The following is a 19,988-nucleotide window of genomic DNA, read 5'->3' on the forward strand; positions in this document are numbered from 1 at the left end:
ATCCAGGAGGGGCAGGCCTTTGGCCACATAGGGAACCAATCATTCAACTTAAACTGCCATCATTTATGTAAATAAGGTTTTTCGTCGATGTTGTTGGCATTCTTAATGTCCCTATTTGACAAGATGGTGTATCAGCCTAATTTTTCACCGTCAATATCAGGTTCTGCAATGCAAATTATTTAGCACTTGCCAAGAGTTAAAATCTTACCTTTAGGCATGATGGATAAGTTGGCTCGTTTTGAAGGTTGTTTTCATATTTCGAGTCCTTGATTTTACAGTATAATTTTAAATCAAGTTTTAAAAAAAATCTTATTTCAGGATTTCTTATCAAGTAAAATGCACCCGCATGAATGGACAGATAATTTCACTAGTTTTAAGTATTTTCTTTTCAAATGTAGTGTTTATATCTTATATGTGGGCTCGTTTTTTGTTTTTGTTTTTTGCAATGAGTGACCTTGAGGCTGCACAAGTGAGTAATGGTGAGGCCAGAGGTTCGATTGCAGGCTCAACTCTCTGCTTTTCAAGTGAATTTCATCTTTTTTTACCTTGTGGCAGTGTTTCAATATTAAAAAAAAAAAAACTGCTTAATCCCCTCTTTATATTACAATAGCATCTTCACACACGTTGCTATTGCTGCAATCTAATAATAATTGGCAGAAAATGCAACCAGTATAACCAGACTGTGGAGGTGAATCTGTTAAAAAATGATAAAAACCTGCCATTTCAACCGATATTGTCCAAATGAAGCACAAAATCAAGCCTCAGACAATTTGGGACATTGCAATGACATCATGCATGTACAATTCCACTTGTTCGGGATATTAAATGTTTCCATAATATAGTCACATTATCCTCATGGTCTTTCCTGTTCAACATCAATTTGGCCTCAGTCCTCCTTAGTCTTTATATTAAAATGAGATACCACTGCACCATTGTTTCAGATTTCACATTGTCGCTCCATTCCTCTTTTATTTTGACGAACGATTTATTCATGTCCATCCTGTTGGATCTTGTGACTTGAAATGGAAAATGGAAATGATGTGTACGAACTCCCCATGTACATGAACGGTCTTTTAAAAATTATATACTTTTCTTTGCTCGGACTACATAGCAAAATGTCTTGGTGATATATATTGCATCTTTGTTTTTTTAATTGAATGTGAACATAGTTTTAAGTGAAATAGAAAACCTTCACAATCACACTTCAAAATAAAGCTCATATTCGCTTAGTTTTTATTCCATTTACATGTAAAATGGCAACAAACAGCATTTCCAAACGATCCACTAAGAACAGGAAAAGGGGGGATATTTTATAGATACAAAAAAGATAAAGTAAAACGCAAAACATAATTCATTTTTATTGTGATTGAGACATTGGATTTAAAATTATTCGTTTTGAGATTAACGCTACAAGATTACTGTACCTCATGACTACTTGGGCTACGGGAAATACCAAGGTATCGTGTGTGAATTCTAGCATAAAGTGCAACTATAAATGATTTCCTCTGAGTTAGTAACATAAACCAAGAAACCCACAGAAAGATAGACCGACGCAGTGTGTTCAGCTAACATTCACACTGCAAAGGCTCAACTCTCGAACCCTGAACAGTCTCTGAAAATCTTCAACAGAATCGGGATACATTTTAACATCTCATCGCAAACTTGAACATTATTAACATTAATGGAGGATCTGTCCATCTTCAGAGAACATCAAAACACTTCATTCATACATTCAATGCCACTGTGTGTTCAGAGGAAGGAGATTCATTTGGGTTCTGTGCAGATAAAAGAGCAGCATTAACCAGTGCCCCTGGTCCTTTGGCTTTTCATAGAGGCACGTTTGGTGAAGAGCTTTCGGTGGCGTCCGCCACGTCACTTTTACGCCGACGAGTCGCTCTTGTACGGACGCCACCGCCGCCTCAGGCAGGTGTGAGCTTTCAGTGTGAGACTACGTGAGGTGGAGTGACGACGCGACGATACCGGGGCCTACTCGGACTCGACGTCGGACTCCAGTTCCTTTTCCATGTCGATCCAGGAGCGTTTCTTTGCGCTGGGGAAGTCCTTCCCTAAGGCGCCGCGCGTCAGCGGCCGCGAGGCGTTGGGAGCTCCGCCGGCGGCCTGGGGGCTCCTGTGGGGGCTCCTGAAGCTGTAGCGAGAACTTTTGGGGTCGTCTCGTTTGTATTTCGGCGGACGACCCACTGGTCTCTTGGCGGGAGCTGCCGGAGGTTCTTCCCACGGCCTTTTCACGGGCCTCCTTCTGCGTTTGGCCGGCGCGGGGGTTTCTGCATCATCGCTGTCCCCGTCTGCCCGTTTCTCAGTCTTCCCCGGTTGCTTAATTAGTATGGGTTGAGGACGGCGCGCAGCTTTCACTTCAGCCGGGTGCGTTGCCGGGCGCGTCGCCGGGCGGCCCACGCCACGTTTGACAGAGATCTGGACGTTTGCAGGCAACTGATTAAAAGTCAGACGGGTGGCGGCAAGAATTTCCTTCATATCCGTGTCAGTGAGCAGCCTTTTGCTTTTCGGCTCAGCTTCTGGGGCCTTTGAAGGCGCCGGCGGCGATTGGATGGGGACGGCGGGTTCAGACGGAGCGTTTGATGTACCTGAAGGCTCCGGATTCAAATCTGAACGTGTCGCTTTGTCGTCTGACGCGCCGCCAGGTTCACGCTCCACAGCTACAGGTTGGGCTGAAGCGCCTGCCTCTTCTTTGTCCTTGGGTTTCATGACCATGAGCGTGTAGAAGCCGTTTCCCACTGCGGAGACATGAAAAGGAAGCAGGGTCAACAGAGCGCACCGAAAACCCAAGGAGTTGTGAAACACAGTGCTTGTCAGTGACGTGTCGGCTTACACGGCTTTAGACACGAAGGAAGGATGATTCTGCCGGTCCTGGAGCGAATCAGAGGGAGAGTAACCGGTACTGCAGAGCCTTGTCGGGGGGAGGAGTTGTCTGGTTTCACTGAAGACAAAGAGGACTGAGTAGAAGCTTCATCCGCTTGGCCTCGAAGCCGTTTGAGGGTTTCGGCCACGGTCGCGTTCCCCAAAGTCTCTCGAGGCGGCTCCAGCCTGTGTTCCGGTTTTGATCGATGTTCTCCGACCTGGAAAGAATCCACAACTTCACCCGGCTCGGGCGCGTTTCCCCTTCCATAGGAGTCTGTCAGCGCTTTGTGCAGGTGAGGCTGAAGCATAAACAACATCTTGCGTATGTTGTTATGGGCTGGGATAATGGGTATGTCGTCTCCTGAAGGCTTGGGGCCTGACCGGGAAGCAGTGTTTTCCAGCTGTGCGGCTCTGGAATGTAGGAGATTGGAGAAGAACCTCTCGTTGGAAATCTTCTCCATTTTCTGTCGTGCGCAGATCTCCGTCAGCTTGTTTTTAATCTGGGCCTCAGACTTGCCTAAAAAGTAAAGAAGCCAAATCACACAAGTGCCAGTAAACATTTTGACTCATGGAATTTGATGGCGTTTTAAACATGCCAGGCTCCTAGTAATGAACAATTTACAGCCCAACCCCAGGAGCGTGTTTGCACCCTTCATCGTTCAGACAATCGTACCTACCTGACAATAAAGAAAGCTTTTGTAGATACGCGTACTGCCTCACAGCCAGCGTCTCCTTTTTCTGCTTCAGAAGTTCAGAGACCCTCGTCAGATTTCGGATTTCTTCCCAAGCCTGGAGACGATGAGCACAGTCACAATGTGATTTCTAATGGTGGGGGGGAAAACATCCATTCATCTTCTTTTGCCACTATCCAGTTTCAAAATAAGAGGTGGCTAGAGTTAATCCCAGTTTGCAATGAGAAAAACTGAGGGTTGCCCCACTGGACAAATGCATGGAGACATTTTACAGTGACCTGTTTGTGGAGTACTGGCAGGAAATTTAAATGCACAAATCCTACATTGAAAAAAAACCCGACAAGTCTGGAAGTGGGAAAATTCTCACTTTGCAGCACCAACCATTACACCACCATGTAACATGGACAGTTCATTTTCTGTAAAGTTGACTTTAAATACAGTGAAATGCATAATAAGAATATCTTTTCGAAATACATTTTTTTTAAATTTCTCTCTGTATGTGCACGGGTTTTCTCCATGTACTCCCATTTCCAACCGCAGCGGAAAGCGGTGTCAAAGATGGATGGATGGTGAACAGGTTTTTGCTCTTATGAATTAATAAAGCGAAGGGGCCTCTATGAGAAAGAGGGATGACGCGCTTCAGTGAAGAAAGGAGGTTTTCCCCCCCGACTCCTGAATGAAACTCTAATGTCAGGGACGGAGCTTCCAATGCGAATCCCTTCTGATCACACCACACCGCACCGACAGAGAACACTGAACAAGATCCGTTTAGATTTCAAACTGAAAAACCATTCATCCATTTGGAAATGAACATGTGAGACTTGACACTTACATTTTTTTTTAAAGGCAATGCGATCTAGAATGTGATTCCCTGCAAACACATCTTCGTGTCTGTTGTAGGTTTATGTTATTTCACATTCACCCATTAAAAAAACACAAATTTCTACTGCGTTGACATTTGACCACAGCCAGAAATGCGCCGACCTGTACAAGAAGGGTCAGTCTGGGGGCTCTGGGGTCACTTCGAAGGACGGTGGCCAGTTTGTTGAAGAGCATGCGCTGCTCATGTCGCCGGGCTCTTTCCACCACCGTATGGTTCTTTCGCCTGTATTTTTCTGGCTCTTCCACGCACCTATTACTGGATAAATGAGAACAAGAAAATGTAAAAAAAAAAAAAAAAAAAAGTTTCACATGTCTACTTTTTAGTTTTTTTTGCGCAGTACCCTGGAGGCTCAAAGTTCTTCACAGCAGTTTCCCTCATTTCAGCGATCGCTTTTGATTGTCTTTCCTCTTCCACAGTTTCCACGTCCACAGGGTCCTCCTGAAACGACATTCGGCATGAAAACGAAGCGACGGCCGCAGCCACGACGTGCAACTCGATAGAACGCCATCTTCCAACTCACAATTTCGTCGCAGTCGGAGTAATCGGAGGAGTCGGAGCTCAAGTCTTCCGAGGGGCTGTTCGGGTGTGATTCTGCCAGTCCGTCTGCCTCGCCGATGTCGTCGCCCTCCGACGGGATCGACTCGTCCTCCGACGGGATCGGCTCGTCCTCCGACGGGATCGGCTCGTCCTCCGACGGGATCGGTTGGTCCTCTGACAGGATCGGCTCGCCGCGAACCGCCTCGGGGGAGAAACGAGGCTCCGACTTGCTGCTCAACAGGCTCCTGATTTTATCCTGAGTCTTGGCGTTGAGCCACCCCGACGCGAGCTGGCTAAACTTCTTCGCGGGCGGCGGGGCGGTGGCCGGAGGTGCGGGTCGCGGCGCCGCTCCTTCGGCCCGGTGCTTCGGGAGCTGAATGAGGGTGAAGCCTCCGGGCAGGGAGACGCCGCGGAGGCTCTGAGTCCCGGCGCTGGAGGGGGGACAGATCCTGAATGAATAAGTTCCACTCTCGTCCAGGAAGCTGGGGCTTTTGAGCGACGGGGAGACGGTGAGGGAGACGGGCGAGGGCGTGGAGCCGCTCTGAACGGCGCCGGACGATTGCGGCTGGCTTGAGACCAACGTGGGGACTCGTGAATCCTGCGAAGGGGCGGTCGGTTGTTTCACCGCAAGGTCGGGCTGAATTAATTGACCTAAAGAGACAAATGCAGGGCAAAGTGAGACGAGGCAACGACGTCCTTTTACATCGCTGTAATTGATTACGACCATGGCTATCTTCAAATCATCTGTGACTATTATGAGGCTCTAAGTCTAAAATGTTAAGTTTTTGTGATTTTTCCACCAAATAAAATTTGACTGGAGCTGCAAAGCATGCTAATGATCTTAAATGAAGAAAAAAATGCACTCATGGCATTCAACAGTTAAAATTTTGATTTAATTTATGTTACTATTTATTTTATATTTAGCAATTTTCGGTCCCTTTTTCATGGATTTTTCTTGTCTTGGCTCTTTTAGCCATTCTAGCTTTTTATTGCAGCTGTGCTTTTTCTTATGGTTACATTTTAGCTATATGAGCAGTTTGCAAGGTGTTTTTGACTGTCTTGCGTGATTTTATTATTTAAATTGTGTTTTTTTCATTTGTAGTTTTACCCATTTCATCTGTTTTTAGCAATCCTGGCTGTTTTGCCTTCATGATCCATTTTTAGTCAGGAGATTCGACCATTTTTGAAAAACAAAGCAAAAATGTTAATTGACAAATTTTTCTGGAAGCCTCATAGAGTCGTTGCTGCAGAGCATCAGCTTGCAGACCTCTGGTCTACGTATTGACAAACTTAAGTAACTTCCCTGATGATTTTTAAGCAACAGCGGCCTGTATTTGTTTAGATCACAAATATCTTGGTCGATGAAGGTGCGATCATGAACGTCGTAATCCAGAAAAGACACAAACACGTCTCACCGAGTGGCTGCACCGGCGTCTTCGGGGCCAAGGTGTGTCTCGCAGGTATAACGTGACAAATCACTGGGCCAGCAGCTTTATTGTGAAGGCTTTTGACAGCGGCAGTTTGGTGTGTGGAGACAGTTTTCTGGTTGATTTTCTGGAGTATCTTCGGTATTTTCAGCCGGCCGGTGACGAAGGCCGCGAGGCGGTTGGCTGGGTGCAGAGATCCGACGCTCCCAAGCATCAGCTTGGCGTGATTGTAGTGTTTCCCATTGACCTGTAGGAGAACAAAACCCTCATGCAATCAAGCGATAAAGCAAAAATGTTTTTCACGTTCGGAACAGAATGATTACCGGTTTTTCTAAATAAATTCTGTGATCATTTGAGACGAGTTAATAAGACTTTGTAGGATATTGGTTCGCAGCGAATCTCAATATGAATTTGTCTTGGTCATTAAATATGCGTTTGATGGCAACGCACTTAAGATTATGCCGTAAAGCTTCACAAATATTTTGTCGTTTTACCAGAATGCATAGAGCTACAAGAGAAGAAATGTTGGTAACAAAGCCCTGACCTGTACAAGTCCCTGTTGGCATGCGGGAGATTTCCTCCTGACTCTCATTCTTCCGGCAGGCAACACCCCACCCAGGAAGGGCGTCACACCCAAGAACCTCTCGGGCTCTTCAACACTGTCGTCTTCCTGTTCCTCTTCCTCTTCCTCTTCCGCTTCACTGACGGCAAATTCCTCCTCGTCGTCCTCGTCGCTGCTGTCATTCGACCGAACACCGATTTGTAGCTACAAGAACAAACGGGATTGTCACTTAAATAAAAGGTCACGGCGATGAAAAGGAGATCCTGAAAGACAAAGAGAGACGCACCCTGTAGCTGACGATGGCGCCGCTGGGCTTTCGCATGCAGATCTTGTCGATGGGGTTGATGCAGTAAGGTCCGACGTGGAAACGCTTGGAGAGTCGATCCTGGCTCATGCGTGTGCACAACTCCTGCAGGATCAACTTGCGGTCTTTCTGCCACGGACACAGGGACTGGATCTGAATCTGTTTCTTTGCGTCTTTTTCGTTGAATGGGTTTCTCTGGGCAGCCTTCTCTTCTAGGGGACAGAAAACCTCATTAATGACACGCGGCAAAAAAAACCAAAATCATGAATAATTACAAGTGGGTGACAAAACCGAAGCGTACGCTCATTTTTTGTCTACCTTGTGTTGTGAGCGCGGGTCTGGTGTCGTTCCCGGCCTGAACGTCCGGCGTTTTCTTCGCCTGGGTCGCGCTGCTGGTATTTGGTTCACAAACTGCATCGGTCGGTGGCTGCGTGTGGACTTGGCGAGGGGGCCTTGGGCCGACGCCTCTGACACGAGCACACGTCATCAAGCTCTCAAAATAGTTATCGACCGGATCCTTGTCGTGTTCTTGTATCTGCAATCGGGATTATTTTTCATTGTAAATAAAGAAATTCTGTTTAAAAAAATACAAACTGCTTACAGCTGAACGACACCACACAGTAAATAGACTAAACAATACATCGTTTTTTAATCATTTTCCATCAATTGAGTACACGTTACACTAATTTAATAAAAATTTGCAACCTGAATTGTCCATAAATCCCCAAAAAACTGCGATTAAGTAAAACTTAAAAAAAACAATTAGACTTTACCGGCCGTGTTTGAGGAGTTTCCTGGCTGCATGTTAGGACGCTTGAAGAACACTGAGGGGTGAAAAGTGGCTCTGGATCCTCATCCTGGATGTTGTGGTTCCACAGTGTGTGATTATGGGAGCCTGGGCGAGGCCGGGCCACATGTTCCACAGCATTTACAGCTGGAGGGGATAAAAACAACTCATTAACACTTGAAAGTGACGGAGTTTTATGCAAACATTAAAAAAAAAAAAGCGGTGGGGGGGGGGGGGGGGGTAGATTTCAATTAAGATAAACTTTTAAAGAGGGTTTTGAACTGCAAGTAAAAGCTTATGAACAGCAAAAGTTGGACCTTACGGGAAACGGGGCTGGTGTGTTGTTGGCTTCCTCCCTCGGTAATTTGCCCGGCCGTGTCGCTTGGTGAACAGGAGCAGTCCAACATGCATCCGGGGTTTCGGCAGTGGGCCATCAGAAGCTCCTCGCCGGGACACACGCAGCCCAGGCGGCAGTGGGCTTCCTCACAGTTTGATCCTACAGACGGTTTCTTCAGAGGCACTTTCGCCACCGGACCGGGTTCCGTCTGATCGACGAGAGGAGGGAGAAGGACGGCCGTTGGAATCGAGAACACTAGAGGTTAGATTCTTACTCATTATTAGGATATCCTTATCAAATCAGGGCTGATTTGAGCATTTTTAAATTGATCTGATCCTCTGAAGCCTCAACAACGCAACACGGATGTGACTAGTGTGGAGAAAAGATTTTCGCGCCCACAAAGCTGGGGAAACAAAACGAGGTAAAGACTTCCTGTGATTAATTAGTTTAAGAAATAGAAACAACTTGATTTTTTTTTTTTTTGTGTGTGTGTGTTCTCTCATCAGTTACCCGCCCGCCAGCATCCCGCTTATTTTGACTCGCGAATTTATGCGTCGATATATTTCAACCCGTTCCACAAAGTGTGACCCGACCCGGTGTCGTGTGCCACAAATTTGAGCTGAACAGGCGCCTGTCGTCTGAGGAGCAATGCAGACGAATTTAGAAATGCACGATTATCCATTACAATCTGCATGAAGGCAAAAAAATAAAAGGGTTCTAGTCTTTCACCACATGATTTTTTAAAACTGCCGTGCCATCTGAGTCCACACTTTTATTTTCTTTACACTCTCTGAAAAAGGAAGAGTTGAGAATGTGTGATATTCTGTGGCGGTTTAGTGTTTAATGCCTCGTCAGCGTCTGATAGGCGCTGGACTCTTTGACACGCCGAGCCAAATGGAAAAGCCGGATCGCGCTGCAGACGAGCAACTCCTACCTGCTTCGTCACCAACGCGGACAGAGCCACCCACCGCCTGTCCGGAGTCAGGCACGTTCTGCTCAGGCCTTGCTTCAACGCCTCCATTTCCATCTCCGACAGGCGGCGCTGGACCTTGGTGAGTCCGAAAAGCCTGGGCGACAGCGTCTTGCGGCGCGCAATGAAACCCGCTGCTGGCTTCCAACTGAACGCCGGGCATGAAGACGACCTGAGGGAGGAAAAGATGAGCGTCTGTCATTTACCATCTGACGAGGCGCCAGGCTATACCGACGGTGTAACGCCAAGATTGTTGCCTCGGTTTGATTGAAATGATGGAAAAGGACTGTTACGAAACAACACAATGATTCCGAGATGATGTCAAATGTTTGCGTGTTTCAAAGACCAAATTGCGCCACTGCTGACAAAAGTACTAATAATTCATTACTCCAATTAATCTTAGCAGGTTTGGACGCCGCAGTTCGGAAATTCAGTGCCAAACCTTTAGAATTTCCTGTTTTTCTGAATTGATTGGAGATCTAATATAATAGACAAACACCAAGTGCCTAACTGTACGACACAAAAATAAATATGCAATATAATGATGCATTTATAAAGAAAATTACATGTCCACTATCTTATTCCCGTCTCTTATCTGATGTAGGACACAAATGTCTTCACGACTTCACCTCTCCACAACCTCTGTCCTGAAACAGCTTCACTGGCTCTCAGTCCATTCCCACATCGACTTTCAAATCCTGCTCGTCACTTTCAAATCCCCCCCCATAATCCTGCTCCCTCGTACCTCACTGAACTCCTGGAAACATTAAAAGGAAGAAAAAAAAAACCCTCCAGCACACCCGTGTCTTCCTCTGCTTCTCTCCTCTGCCCTCCTGACAGTCTGTCCACCCCGAGACGGAAACACTTTAGCCTCTCTGCCCTCAAACGCGTCTTCGGGAAAATCCCGACTGTAACGTCTCGGCTTTTACTTTCAAACGGCGTCTCCGAACGGCTGTTCAGACGAGTTTTCTCCTCATTAAAGCCCAGATTCAAACCCGTCACACCGGATTTTTGTCCTGTCTTGTTACTCGGGAGTCGTTTCTTCGAACATGCAAGTGCTGGTAGAGAAACTTTAACCAAGTTAATCTAGTCGATACGGATCAGAGCCGCTCAGCATCAGAAGAACGTCTTTCTTAGCTCATCCTCATCATTTGGAACTCTCATGCGAGTGAAACTGTGGCTCCAGACCTGAATCCAAGTCCAGAGTGCAGTAAAGCAGCCCAGAACCATGATGCTCCCTCCTCTGTACCTTACCGTTAGGATTAGTGATGCACCGATACCACTTGTTTAATAGACGAGTGCGCATACAAGTACTGACCTTTAGCTACTTGCTGACACCGATAGGAGTACTTAATAATTGACATTAAGCCTTATTCATCCGCCATATGCAAATGATATGCAGAAGCAGTGCGTTGCTGTGAACTACCGTCTCTCCGTTGAAGCGACACACACCTCCCGCAGCCTTGAAAGCCAAATAATTTCAGTGTAAAATTGCTCTTTGGCACACTTTGGCGTGCGCCGATGTTTGTCTTAATGTCTTTCAATGGATGAAATGGCTTCTCAGTGTTCTAACAAGTTCCAGTGATTCCTTCCAAGTCTTCAACCTTCAATCTGCTTTTGCTCACTCCTGATCCCAGCAAGCCTTTCTGTTCAATCGAGAAATTAAATACTGAAGCGGTCGCTGTGCTATTAGGTCAAACACTCGATTGCGGCAATTAAAATAAACGAGAAAATTTCAACTGTTTTACTTTTTTTTTTTTTTGTTTCTATGGCTAATTAAAATGTTGAATAAAGCTCAATACAATAGATTGCAAAGACAATTAACTTACAATCAAATGAACCTAAGATGAAAACACAACAACAGCCCTAAATGTGCCAAAACAGCCCATTGAAGCTCAAACTGGGACTAAAGAGGACGACGGCTTCCGTCCTTACCGTGGTGGAGAATCACTGAAGTTGTGTGAGGATTCGGACGCGTATTCCAGACAAGCCTTTGCCTTCCCGGCGTTCGCGGGTCCGTCCAGCGGCAGCGGCGGCGGCGGCGACGTGAGGGCGGCGTAGAGCAGCGGCTTGTGGGAAAGCGGGCAAGGCCTGTCGGCCTTCGCCGGCGACTTGGAGGCGGCGTCGCGGTGCCTCAGCGCGCTGTCCAGGGTTTTCACGTAGCTGGCGCTCTTGGCGGGCAGCTGATAGGTCACCAAGCCCTCCGAGTGGGCGGAGAAGGCGTCGGTGCAGAAGGCGTCGGCGCGCTCCGTGATCTGCCGAGCCTCGCTTTCCAGATACTCATCCAACATGTTGCTGCAGAAGGCGGAGAGATTCCTTTGTAATCCTTTCCGGAGAGAGAATATAAATAAATAAAAAAAGAGACTTTAATCGGCTGGGGAGGAATCATAAATCAGACACAAGCGCAATCAGCTGGTTTCAGTTCAGTTAATCTTTTAATTACAAAGACTACAGTAATCTTGGCAGAAGACAAACCGAGACACGGCCGCCAAAGCAGCGTTACCTTCGCAGTTCGACGAAGAGGCTTCACTGCTCGTCATGAACTTGGTTTTCCAGCCTTTGATTTTTGTCATGTCGCTCGTCTTCCCCGTCCGGGAGATGAAGGGTAATCCCTTACCTGTGGAGGACAACGCACCGTTATCAACTTCTATAAATGAGTACGAAACCGAGAAAGGGAATCTGCACAGTCGACATTGAGATGGTTGAAGTACGTGAGCTTAAAAAAAAACACAAGGAACCTATTGGTAAATGAAAGATTCAATCAATTAAGGGGTTGATTAAGAGTTTCCTGTCACTACAGTGGGGACGTTTCGCTTTCACAACTGCAGAGCCTCTATTACCTCTACCTCACATGATTGAACAATGTTTAGTTCACGTCAAGAATTGAATCAAAGCAAGAAGACATTTGAAACTATTTTAATCCCTCGTGTTATTCTGAGCTCACTTGTCGGAGCTGCTGTGTTTCGACAAGTTTTGAAAATACAGCGCTTCTCAGGGTGACGCGAGGCGAATAGGAAGCAGGCAGTTCCTACGACGCCTGTTGTTAATTCATCACCGAATCATCTAAATATAGAACGAGGAGGCCGATTCCACTGAGATGGATGTAATAAAGGACTCAAGTTGTGCAAGTTCACCACAGTGTTTGACTAATCTATAAGGACGAGCACTAGATTCATTTAGATTTTTCCAGGATGACTTATTTATATTTCCAAAAGCTTGTACATTTTTTACTACATTTCAGATTTCTGATCAGCTCATGTTATTAATGTGTGACATGCTGGCGACTGGGTGGTTTGAGTGAGGCACTAGATGACTATTCTATTTCTCAGTTTTATTCACTCTTTTCCTTTTAGATCAGTCAAGCAGTTATGGTAACGACACACATTTGTACCAATATGAGTAAAATGACAAATATCACTATAATTATTTTCTAAATAAGGAATGTGCATCATCTGTATAATAAAGATGGGCTATGATTTATTAATTTTTTTTGCATGTGCAAGCTGATCAACAAAATAATGCCATATACCAGAATACGACTTGTGCGGTTCACGTTTTAGACTTTAACAGCACCCCTGGACTTTGACATGCAATCTACAGTGTTTTCAGTTTTGCTGCTGGTTGTGTGTGTGAGCAGTGACCGTCGTCGTCGTCACAATGCCGTTCCCCACCAATCCCTGTTGTGTAAACAAAGAGTCTGCCACTAGATCCAACCTTAATGAATAGCGATCACATGCCAGACGGTATAGCTAAAATATCAAATCTGTGCATCGATAAGTCAGACGAGGTGCTATTTTCAAACAAAGGCCGACTTACTACGAGCAGAAAGGTTTTCTTCTGAGCGGCTTGGCGGAGGCAGCGGCAGAGCAACTCCCAGATACTGCAGGTCGATGGACTTGGCGAGGTCGAGAGAGCTCAGCTTCAAGCCCACTAAAGAAAACAGGTAAAAAAAAAAAAGAAAGAAAGAAGAGAAAACGGGTTGTCGTGAGTTCACTCTGCTCGGCCTGCTCGACTGGCGGGACGTCTCCCTGCGGCTACGAGCCCTCACCCTCCTGCAGCACGGGGTGGATGACCTGTCTGTGTCGGAGAACTCGGAGGTCCGTCAGCAGGACAGGCTGCAGGCGGGCGATCTTCTCGCCGTCGGTCTCGGGCGTCACCTCCGCTGAAAGGCCGGGAAAACATTTGCACGTGAGTAAGAAAGTCAAACGCAGAGCACGAGCCTCGAGGAAAATCCGAGGCTCGTGTGGCGCCGGTGTCGTTCCGACTCGACGAGAAACGCCAGCGCCGCTTACTGGTTTCCCTCGACGGCGAACCCGGAGCTGGCGGTGGCGAGTTAGCAGCTGGCTTGTCCTTGATGTGCACCTCCAGGGCCTCCTGTCACGACGGCAGCAACCGAGTCGATAAGATTTCACACACAAATGTTTTGCTGAAAACTCCACACAGCTATTAACATCTACGGCGTTTCACCTTTGAGGTAAACGACACAAACAGCAGGCCCTCGACGTCGTCCGTCTCCGGCTGCACAGACGTGTTCGACGACGAGTTGTGGGGGGCCGGGAGGCAGAGTTTACGCTCTCTCGGCTGGAGATTCGCCCAGCGCCTGTTAATCTTCCTCTTCCTCTTGCGGGACCCGGGCGACGTCTCCAGCGTGGACGCGGGAGCCTCGGATCCGGGCGACGTCCACGCTTCAGAGCCCCGCTGCGGCTCTGGGGTGGTGGCGTCGGCGTCGGCGTCCTTCTGCTCAACTGGTGGACGTTTGTCCACGAGGACGAGCTCGCCGAGAGCATACCTGCCGTGCATGCAGGGGGTGTAGGGCTCGTTTTTACTCGACGCGTTGGACATGATGGGCACCAGTCGGGTTTCTTGCGAGTTTGAGGGAGAGTCACTGCAACTGTTCATTCTGCAGAACAGGAAGGGTTGTTAAATTTGTGATGCACTTACATGTGACTATAGTATTTTTACTCATGAAATACATCAAATAAGTACATGTCTTTGAAGACTCATGAAATAACGACAGTTCATGTTATAAATGTGTCCGTTTTCACTGTAATAAAGCCAATAAAACAACTTGCAATTTTATTTACCCTTTTTTTTTGTTTTGTTTTAACTCCCTTACAGCCGCAGGTGCAGCACCCTGGCTACCGAGCAGCAGGATACCGAGCAACCATGGTTATAATATATTAAGGCAGAAAGTTTCACTTCAAAACGGCTGTTGAGAGGAAGTGAAAGTAATTTGTACGCTGTGTGAAGACGAATTTAAGGCCCACAGAGGCAATTCTGCAGTAAAACAGCAGGTTGCCATGTTGGCTGACCAGCAGCCAAACTGCAAACGCTGGAGGAAACACGGGAAGGTAAAATATTAATTTCTCCTTCCCTCCTGTATGTGTTTGCGTACGTGCGGATGTTTTTTTTTTTTTATTAATTAATCAATATATTTATTTATTTGCTAAACTTGGAGAAACGGCATTCCCTCAAAGCTAAAAGGAAATTACAAAATAGTCTTTGAATGTAAATATTCTTTCTGGTGTGTTGAGTCTACATTGATTCCATGGTTTCACATGAAAAAAATCTGCATTACAAGCTTCAGTTTTAAGTTTCATCGTGAAAAATTCTAGGAAACTGTTGAATTAGTAAAAAAGAAAAAAAGTGATCATTTGACAGCACTATTATTTACATAATATAAATTACGTGATTGAAGCAGCATTAAAGAAAATTGTCAAAATGTTTTAACTGCAGCCAATATTGGAATAAAAAACATACAAAACTGAATTTCTTGGAAGTAAAAACTTTGTTGCAGGGTTTGCTTAATAAAAATAGGTATAATAGGATTACATAGTCATCATATTCATTCATCAAGTAAACCTCTTTGTATATGCTGAAATTATTATGGACGTACCTTTAATACAACAAATGTGAAATTAGACAAGTGATTTGGTCACGTGATAAAGACGACACTTCACTGCTGCTGGAAGCAGTTTGGCATAATATAATGTCTCAGAAGAGTGACACACATCTCCGAAATACTATAACTAGATGTCTCAGCTACAATACAAACTAAAAATAACAACAACCCTCTATCACCATCGGACGAAAAAGCTAAACAATTTACAATCACAACAAGGAGAAATGATCAAACATGCAGCTCGACACGGATAACTCTTCTCTGACTGGGCTGGCAAAAAGGCGAGAAACGGTTATTGTGAGGAAGAAAAGCTAATCGTGGGCTTAAAGCAGGAGATCCAGAGCTGGACGAACTAATTCACAGATGGTTCTGACACAGCGACTGCCAGCTGAGGCTTACCGACCTCGCAGTGGCGACTGGGCACAGTGAAATGAAATGTGCACGCGTTTTTGTTTTTGTTTTTTTGACCGATGCAAATTGTAATCTAGAAACTCCCCTTTGAGTGCAAGCGGAGGATCCAGCTGCCAAAGTGGTTTTACTGGAGGCCACCCCTTTTTAATCATGTGGTACGCAAATTAAATAAATGTGTGCTGTAGTTAATTAGCTATTATCAACAGTGAGCGCGTGAATTTTATGTTATACACACGAGCGATGTGCAGTTTGCTCTGAAGGATACCAGCTTTTTAGTGATAAGCAACGAAAAGAAGCCAAAGATAAACATTGCATTGAAGGATTTTTCTAAAATGAACAAAAAAATAAATAAAAACACATGGGATCCAGACGGCTACTGTGAACCTTCACACACAGTACAACTTTTCAGATGTTTGCGGTTAATGGTTTACAGTCTCCAGCATGTTCACCGTGTTCTGCAGCTTCTTAACAAATGAAAACCACAAAAAAACAAATGCATCTGGAGCTCGCGTGAACAAGTCGTTCATTTTGGGCGCAGGACTTCGTGCAGGCCTACAGAAGGTTCGCGGTGGAGTTTGACGCATTTCGCCTTTGAATTCTGCGTATAACCACATGAAAAAAATTGAATCTGAGCAAAATAAATCTGTGACAGCAGCTCAAGCGGACGAAATAAACATCGCATGGTCTCATTAGAGGCTCTACAGTAAGTTTCTGTAATGTCTTGAGGAGCCAGGCGGTTATTACTTTATTAAAGCAAGATTGACAATCTGAAATGATAATGAAATGACACTAACTGCAAATATGAATGCTTATATTAGTATAAGCTACAGTTGAGTTTGTGCTTTTTGCATTTATACTCATTTTAGTCACACGTATATTAACTAGTAATAACAGATCATCATCAGGAGAAAAAAAAAAAAGACTCTTGAACAAAATCAGCATCATACGCACCAACTGAGAATTCAAACGTACCTCGGTTCCACGACATTCTCCTCATTGGTCGCGATTTCATCAGGTTTTCCATCGGGCGCCGTCTCCGTCTCCATCTCTGTCTCCGTCTCCGCCTCGGGCCCTCGGCTGATCCTCTGCAGGCGGGGGTTGTTCCCGTCGTCCCGGAATCCCCTCGCGAACGGGTTGAAACAGATTTTCAGCTGAGTGATCCGGATGTTCTGGTAAGTCGTCACGGCCATGAACTCCGTTTGCGGGAAAGTGAACGTCATGCACTCCGGCCCGATCACCACGGGCTGGTCGGCCGTGGGCCCGTCCCCCTCCAGGACCGGGATCACGTGCAGCCGGGGGATGTAGCGGTGCATGGAGGTGAGGATGATGTGGTCCTCGCGGTCTTGCAGGTTATTGGTGAGCTTGAGCTTGTAGAAAGACACCAAGTTGCTCATCCAGTCGGAGCCGGGGCAGGGGGAGTGGCCGTGGGGGAACATTCGGACCAGACCCTGGAAGTGGCGCTCCGCCGGCCCGCTCGCCTCCCACTGGTTCTTGCTCCAGCGGTACCGGTGCTGATCCCACGGGACGATGGAGAGGACCAGGATGTACTTGCGCAGGGGGTCGAGGCCCGACAGGCGGTAGCGGCAATACGGGAACATGCGGCGCCCCTGCTTGGTGAGGATCATCTCCGTGCCGTAGCCGTGGAACTTCTTCCAGACGCTGTCGTTCTCCAGGGTGACGCTCACGCCGTTGAAGGTCAGCACCCTGGAATGCTTGTCCTCCGAGTCCGGGCCGCCGGGTTCGGGGGACGTCAACGCAGACGGGGAAGGCGGAGTCTCCGGCGCGTCGGCGAGGCCCGTCCCCGTGTGCACCGGGGAGTCGGAGGCCGACGCCACGCGTGAGGTGGGCGCGCTGGTCTGAGCGGTGGCGGCGGCGCACGTCGTCGTCTCGGCCGGCTTGGCCGGGCTGCCTCCGGCGGGCGAGGAGACGGCGGAGCAGACCTCGTCGCTCGCCACGTACACGGCGGTGAAATTGGGCTTCGCGGTGGTCGGAAAGGGGGGAGCCGAAGACGGGATGGACGCAGGCGGCGCGGAAAAGGGGACGTCGGGCGAGGCGCCGTCCTCGTCTCGCGCTGCCACGTTCCCCTCCATGGATGGCGGCTCGGAGTCAGGGGCAGACGTCACCGACGGCCTTGGACGTCGCGACGCATCCGACGCCTGAGGAAGGAAATAAAGAATTTTACATTAACCTGGAATACCTGAAAGATACAAACACAAATATGTTTCGCTGAGTCTTCACAAACGAAGGTATCGCAACCCGCTCTTTATGTTGAGCAGAAACCAATAACCGCCACACAGAGATTTTATTAGAAGCCACACGCTCCTGAAAAATAAATTAGCCACTAATGGATATCATTTATTTACAAGTGTGGGCTATATGTGGTTCTTTGAGGAGCTAATGGTGACTTTGGCCACGTGAGGGAATGTGAAACACGAATTCAGACGCGGTATCAAGCATCTCTGTCTAGAGATCTGATCTGCTGGGAGTGGATCCACGGGGGTTAGAATGAGGGAAGCAGGTCAGTGATAAAAATTATTTTCTAGCTGGATTAAATTATTAAACCTTCGAGAGCATCTTTCTAAATATACAAATCAGAAAGGTTTTTTTTTTTTTCTTTTCATGCAATTTCGAATTTCATTGGGGGCAACAACACGACTCGTCACGACAATATCCTTGAAAGATCCGTTCCCTCCAAACTAAATTAAAGATTTGAAGGCTTGAGGAGGTTAGTGGAATAAATCGTGTCTAAATACAGCGAGCTTGGACGCTGAACAGAATAATAATCACAGTTTCCAACTGAGACAAGTCACAAATCATCTTAAAACCCTGCAGAAACCTCTGCAAGGTAACCAACAACCCTGCAGTTCAAGTTTGTACCACTGGGAGTGGTAGCGAGTCAAAAAAAATAAGCTGCTTGGAAGAATTATGAACACAATGACAAAGCTCTTTATTTTATAAGCAATTGAGATTAAAGTACCTGAAGAAAACTAAGGGATGCACAGGGAGAACATAAAGTCCGCACCCGGGATATTCTCACGTGACGGAATTGAGGCAGAATGACTAATATAATAGAAACCAAAAACAACTTGGAATGAATGAATATTTTGATGACACTTTTTAAAAAAAGGACAGTTAAGATAGTAATCCTACTATTCCAAAAGCTGGGTGTAATAATTTCTTAGTAGGGTGAGACGTGTGGACTTTGTCTTGGTGAAAAACACAGTGACCAATAGGAAGCCTGGCGTCACGCAGCATGGCTGCAAGACGCTCCAAGCTGGATGTCGCAATCCTCCTCTTGTGTTGTTAGAAGAAGGGGGGGGGAAACACATAATATTTACAAATAACAAGTGTGAATCGTTGTTTGATGTCGTGACCCCTGCTCAAGATCAATTCACACCGACGCTGCTGCGGCCGCGTGAAAAAGGTGTTAAAGCGGCATCAGATCCGCATGTTTACCTCCATCCCCCTCTCTCTCTCTTTTTTCACTGCTCCAACTGTTTCCTCTTTAAAACACGAAGCAACGTGGGGATCCGAGTAGTTTGGGCCCGCGGGTCTTTCTTCCTCACACACCGCGGAGAGAGAGAGAGAAAGGGAGAGAGAGAGGAAGAGAGGAAGAGAGAGAGAGAGGAAGGCCGTCTTCTCCACCAAACTTGGAAAAGTTGCAGCCTTCGTTTAAAAAAGCCTCACCTTGAGCGCCTCGTGGCCTCTCCTGCGCGAGCGACACAACAGCGGGCTTCGCGGTTGAAACTCCAAACTGTTGCGCGTCGCGATCGCATCGGCGGCTCCCCTCGAAGGTAAACACGGAGTGGCAAATGGAGGCCAAGAGCCACGCCAGGCCGCGCGAGCATCGACCGGCCCCGTGAGCGCACGCAGCAGCACCACCACCACCAGCACCAGCAGCAGCAGCAGCAGCCAAAGCGCATGCACGATATCACCCCTCCTCAATGGCGCGTGATTCTCGTGCCGCCGGCGCGAGGGAGGCGGGAGTCCTCGACCATCCCGGAGGTTGTTTTTTTGTTTTGTTTTGTTTTGTTTGTTTGGGGGTTTTTTTGGGGGGCGGGAGTCCGTCCGTCCGCCGCGCGAAGGTTCCAACAACTCTGGAGCAAGTTTGTGCGAAAATGTCCCGCACGTGCGCTCCTCCACGCTGAGCGCCCGCAACCGCGTCCCCGTGTGTTTCCTGCACTTCTCGAGCCCTTTCGATCAAAATCCAGTGTGTGTGTGTAGATCTCACACTCTCCTCGCTCACCCCCCTTCTCTCTCTCTATCTCTCTCTCTCTCACACACACACACACACACTCACAC

The 19,988-nt window shown here is 47.0% G+C and overlaps 1 protein-coding gene across 2 annotated transcripts; it reads right to left on the reverse strand.

Annotated features, from left to right (window-relative positions):
- Positions 1-1,271: 1,271 nt before the first annotated feature.
- Positions 1,272-19,594, reverse strand: mgab (MAX dimerization protein MGA b). Of its 2 annotated transcripts, none has more exons than XM_080514102.1 (21): positions 19,374-19,594; positions 16,659-17,842; positions 13,841-14,273; positions 13,666-13,747; positions 13,422-13,535; positions 13,190-13,303; positions 11,877-11,990; positions 11,309-11,699; positions 9,338-9,545; positions 8,389-8,611; positions 8,053-8,213; positions 7,598-7,814; positions 7,262-7,488; positions 6,958-7,179; positions 6,402-6,660; positions 4,970-5,637; positions 4,790-4,887; positions 4,551-4,704; positions 3,552-3,663; positions 2,846-3,391; positions 1,272-2,750 (listed from the first exon to the last, which is right to left on the reverse strand). In XM_080514102.1, the coding sequence occupies exons 2-21, from the start codon at positions 17,774-17,776 to the stop codon at positions 1,987-1,989; spliced, it is 6,225 nt and encodes a 2,074-aa protein (XP_080370228.1). In that variant the 5' UTR covers positions 17,777-17,842; positions 19,374-19,594; the 3' UTR covers positions 1,272-1,986. The 2 variants fall into 2 exon arrangements, with proteins under 2 accessions (XP_080370228.1, XP_080370227.1); XM_080514101.1 differs by having other exon boundaries at positions 7,262-7,491.
- Between the last annotated feature and the right edge of the window lie 394 nt (positions 19,595-19,988).

This window comes from Blennius ocellaris (assembly GCF_963422515.1).
Source record: "Blennius ocellaris genome assembly, chromosome: 18".
NCBI lineage: Eukaryota > Metazoa > Chordata > Actinopteri > Blenniiformes > Blenniidae > Blennius > Blennius ocellaris.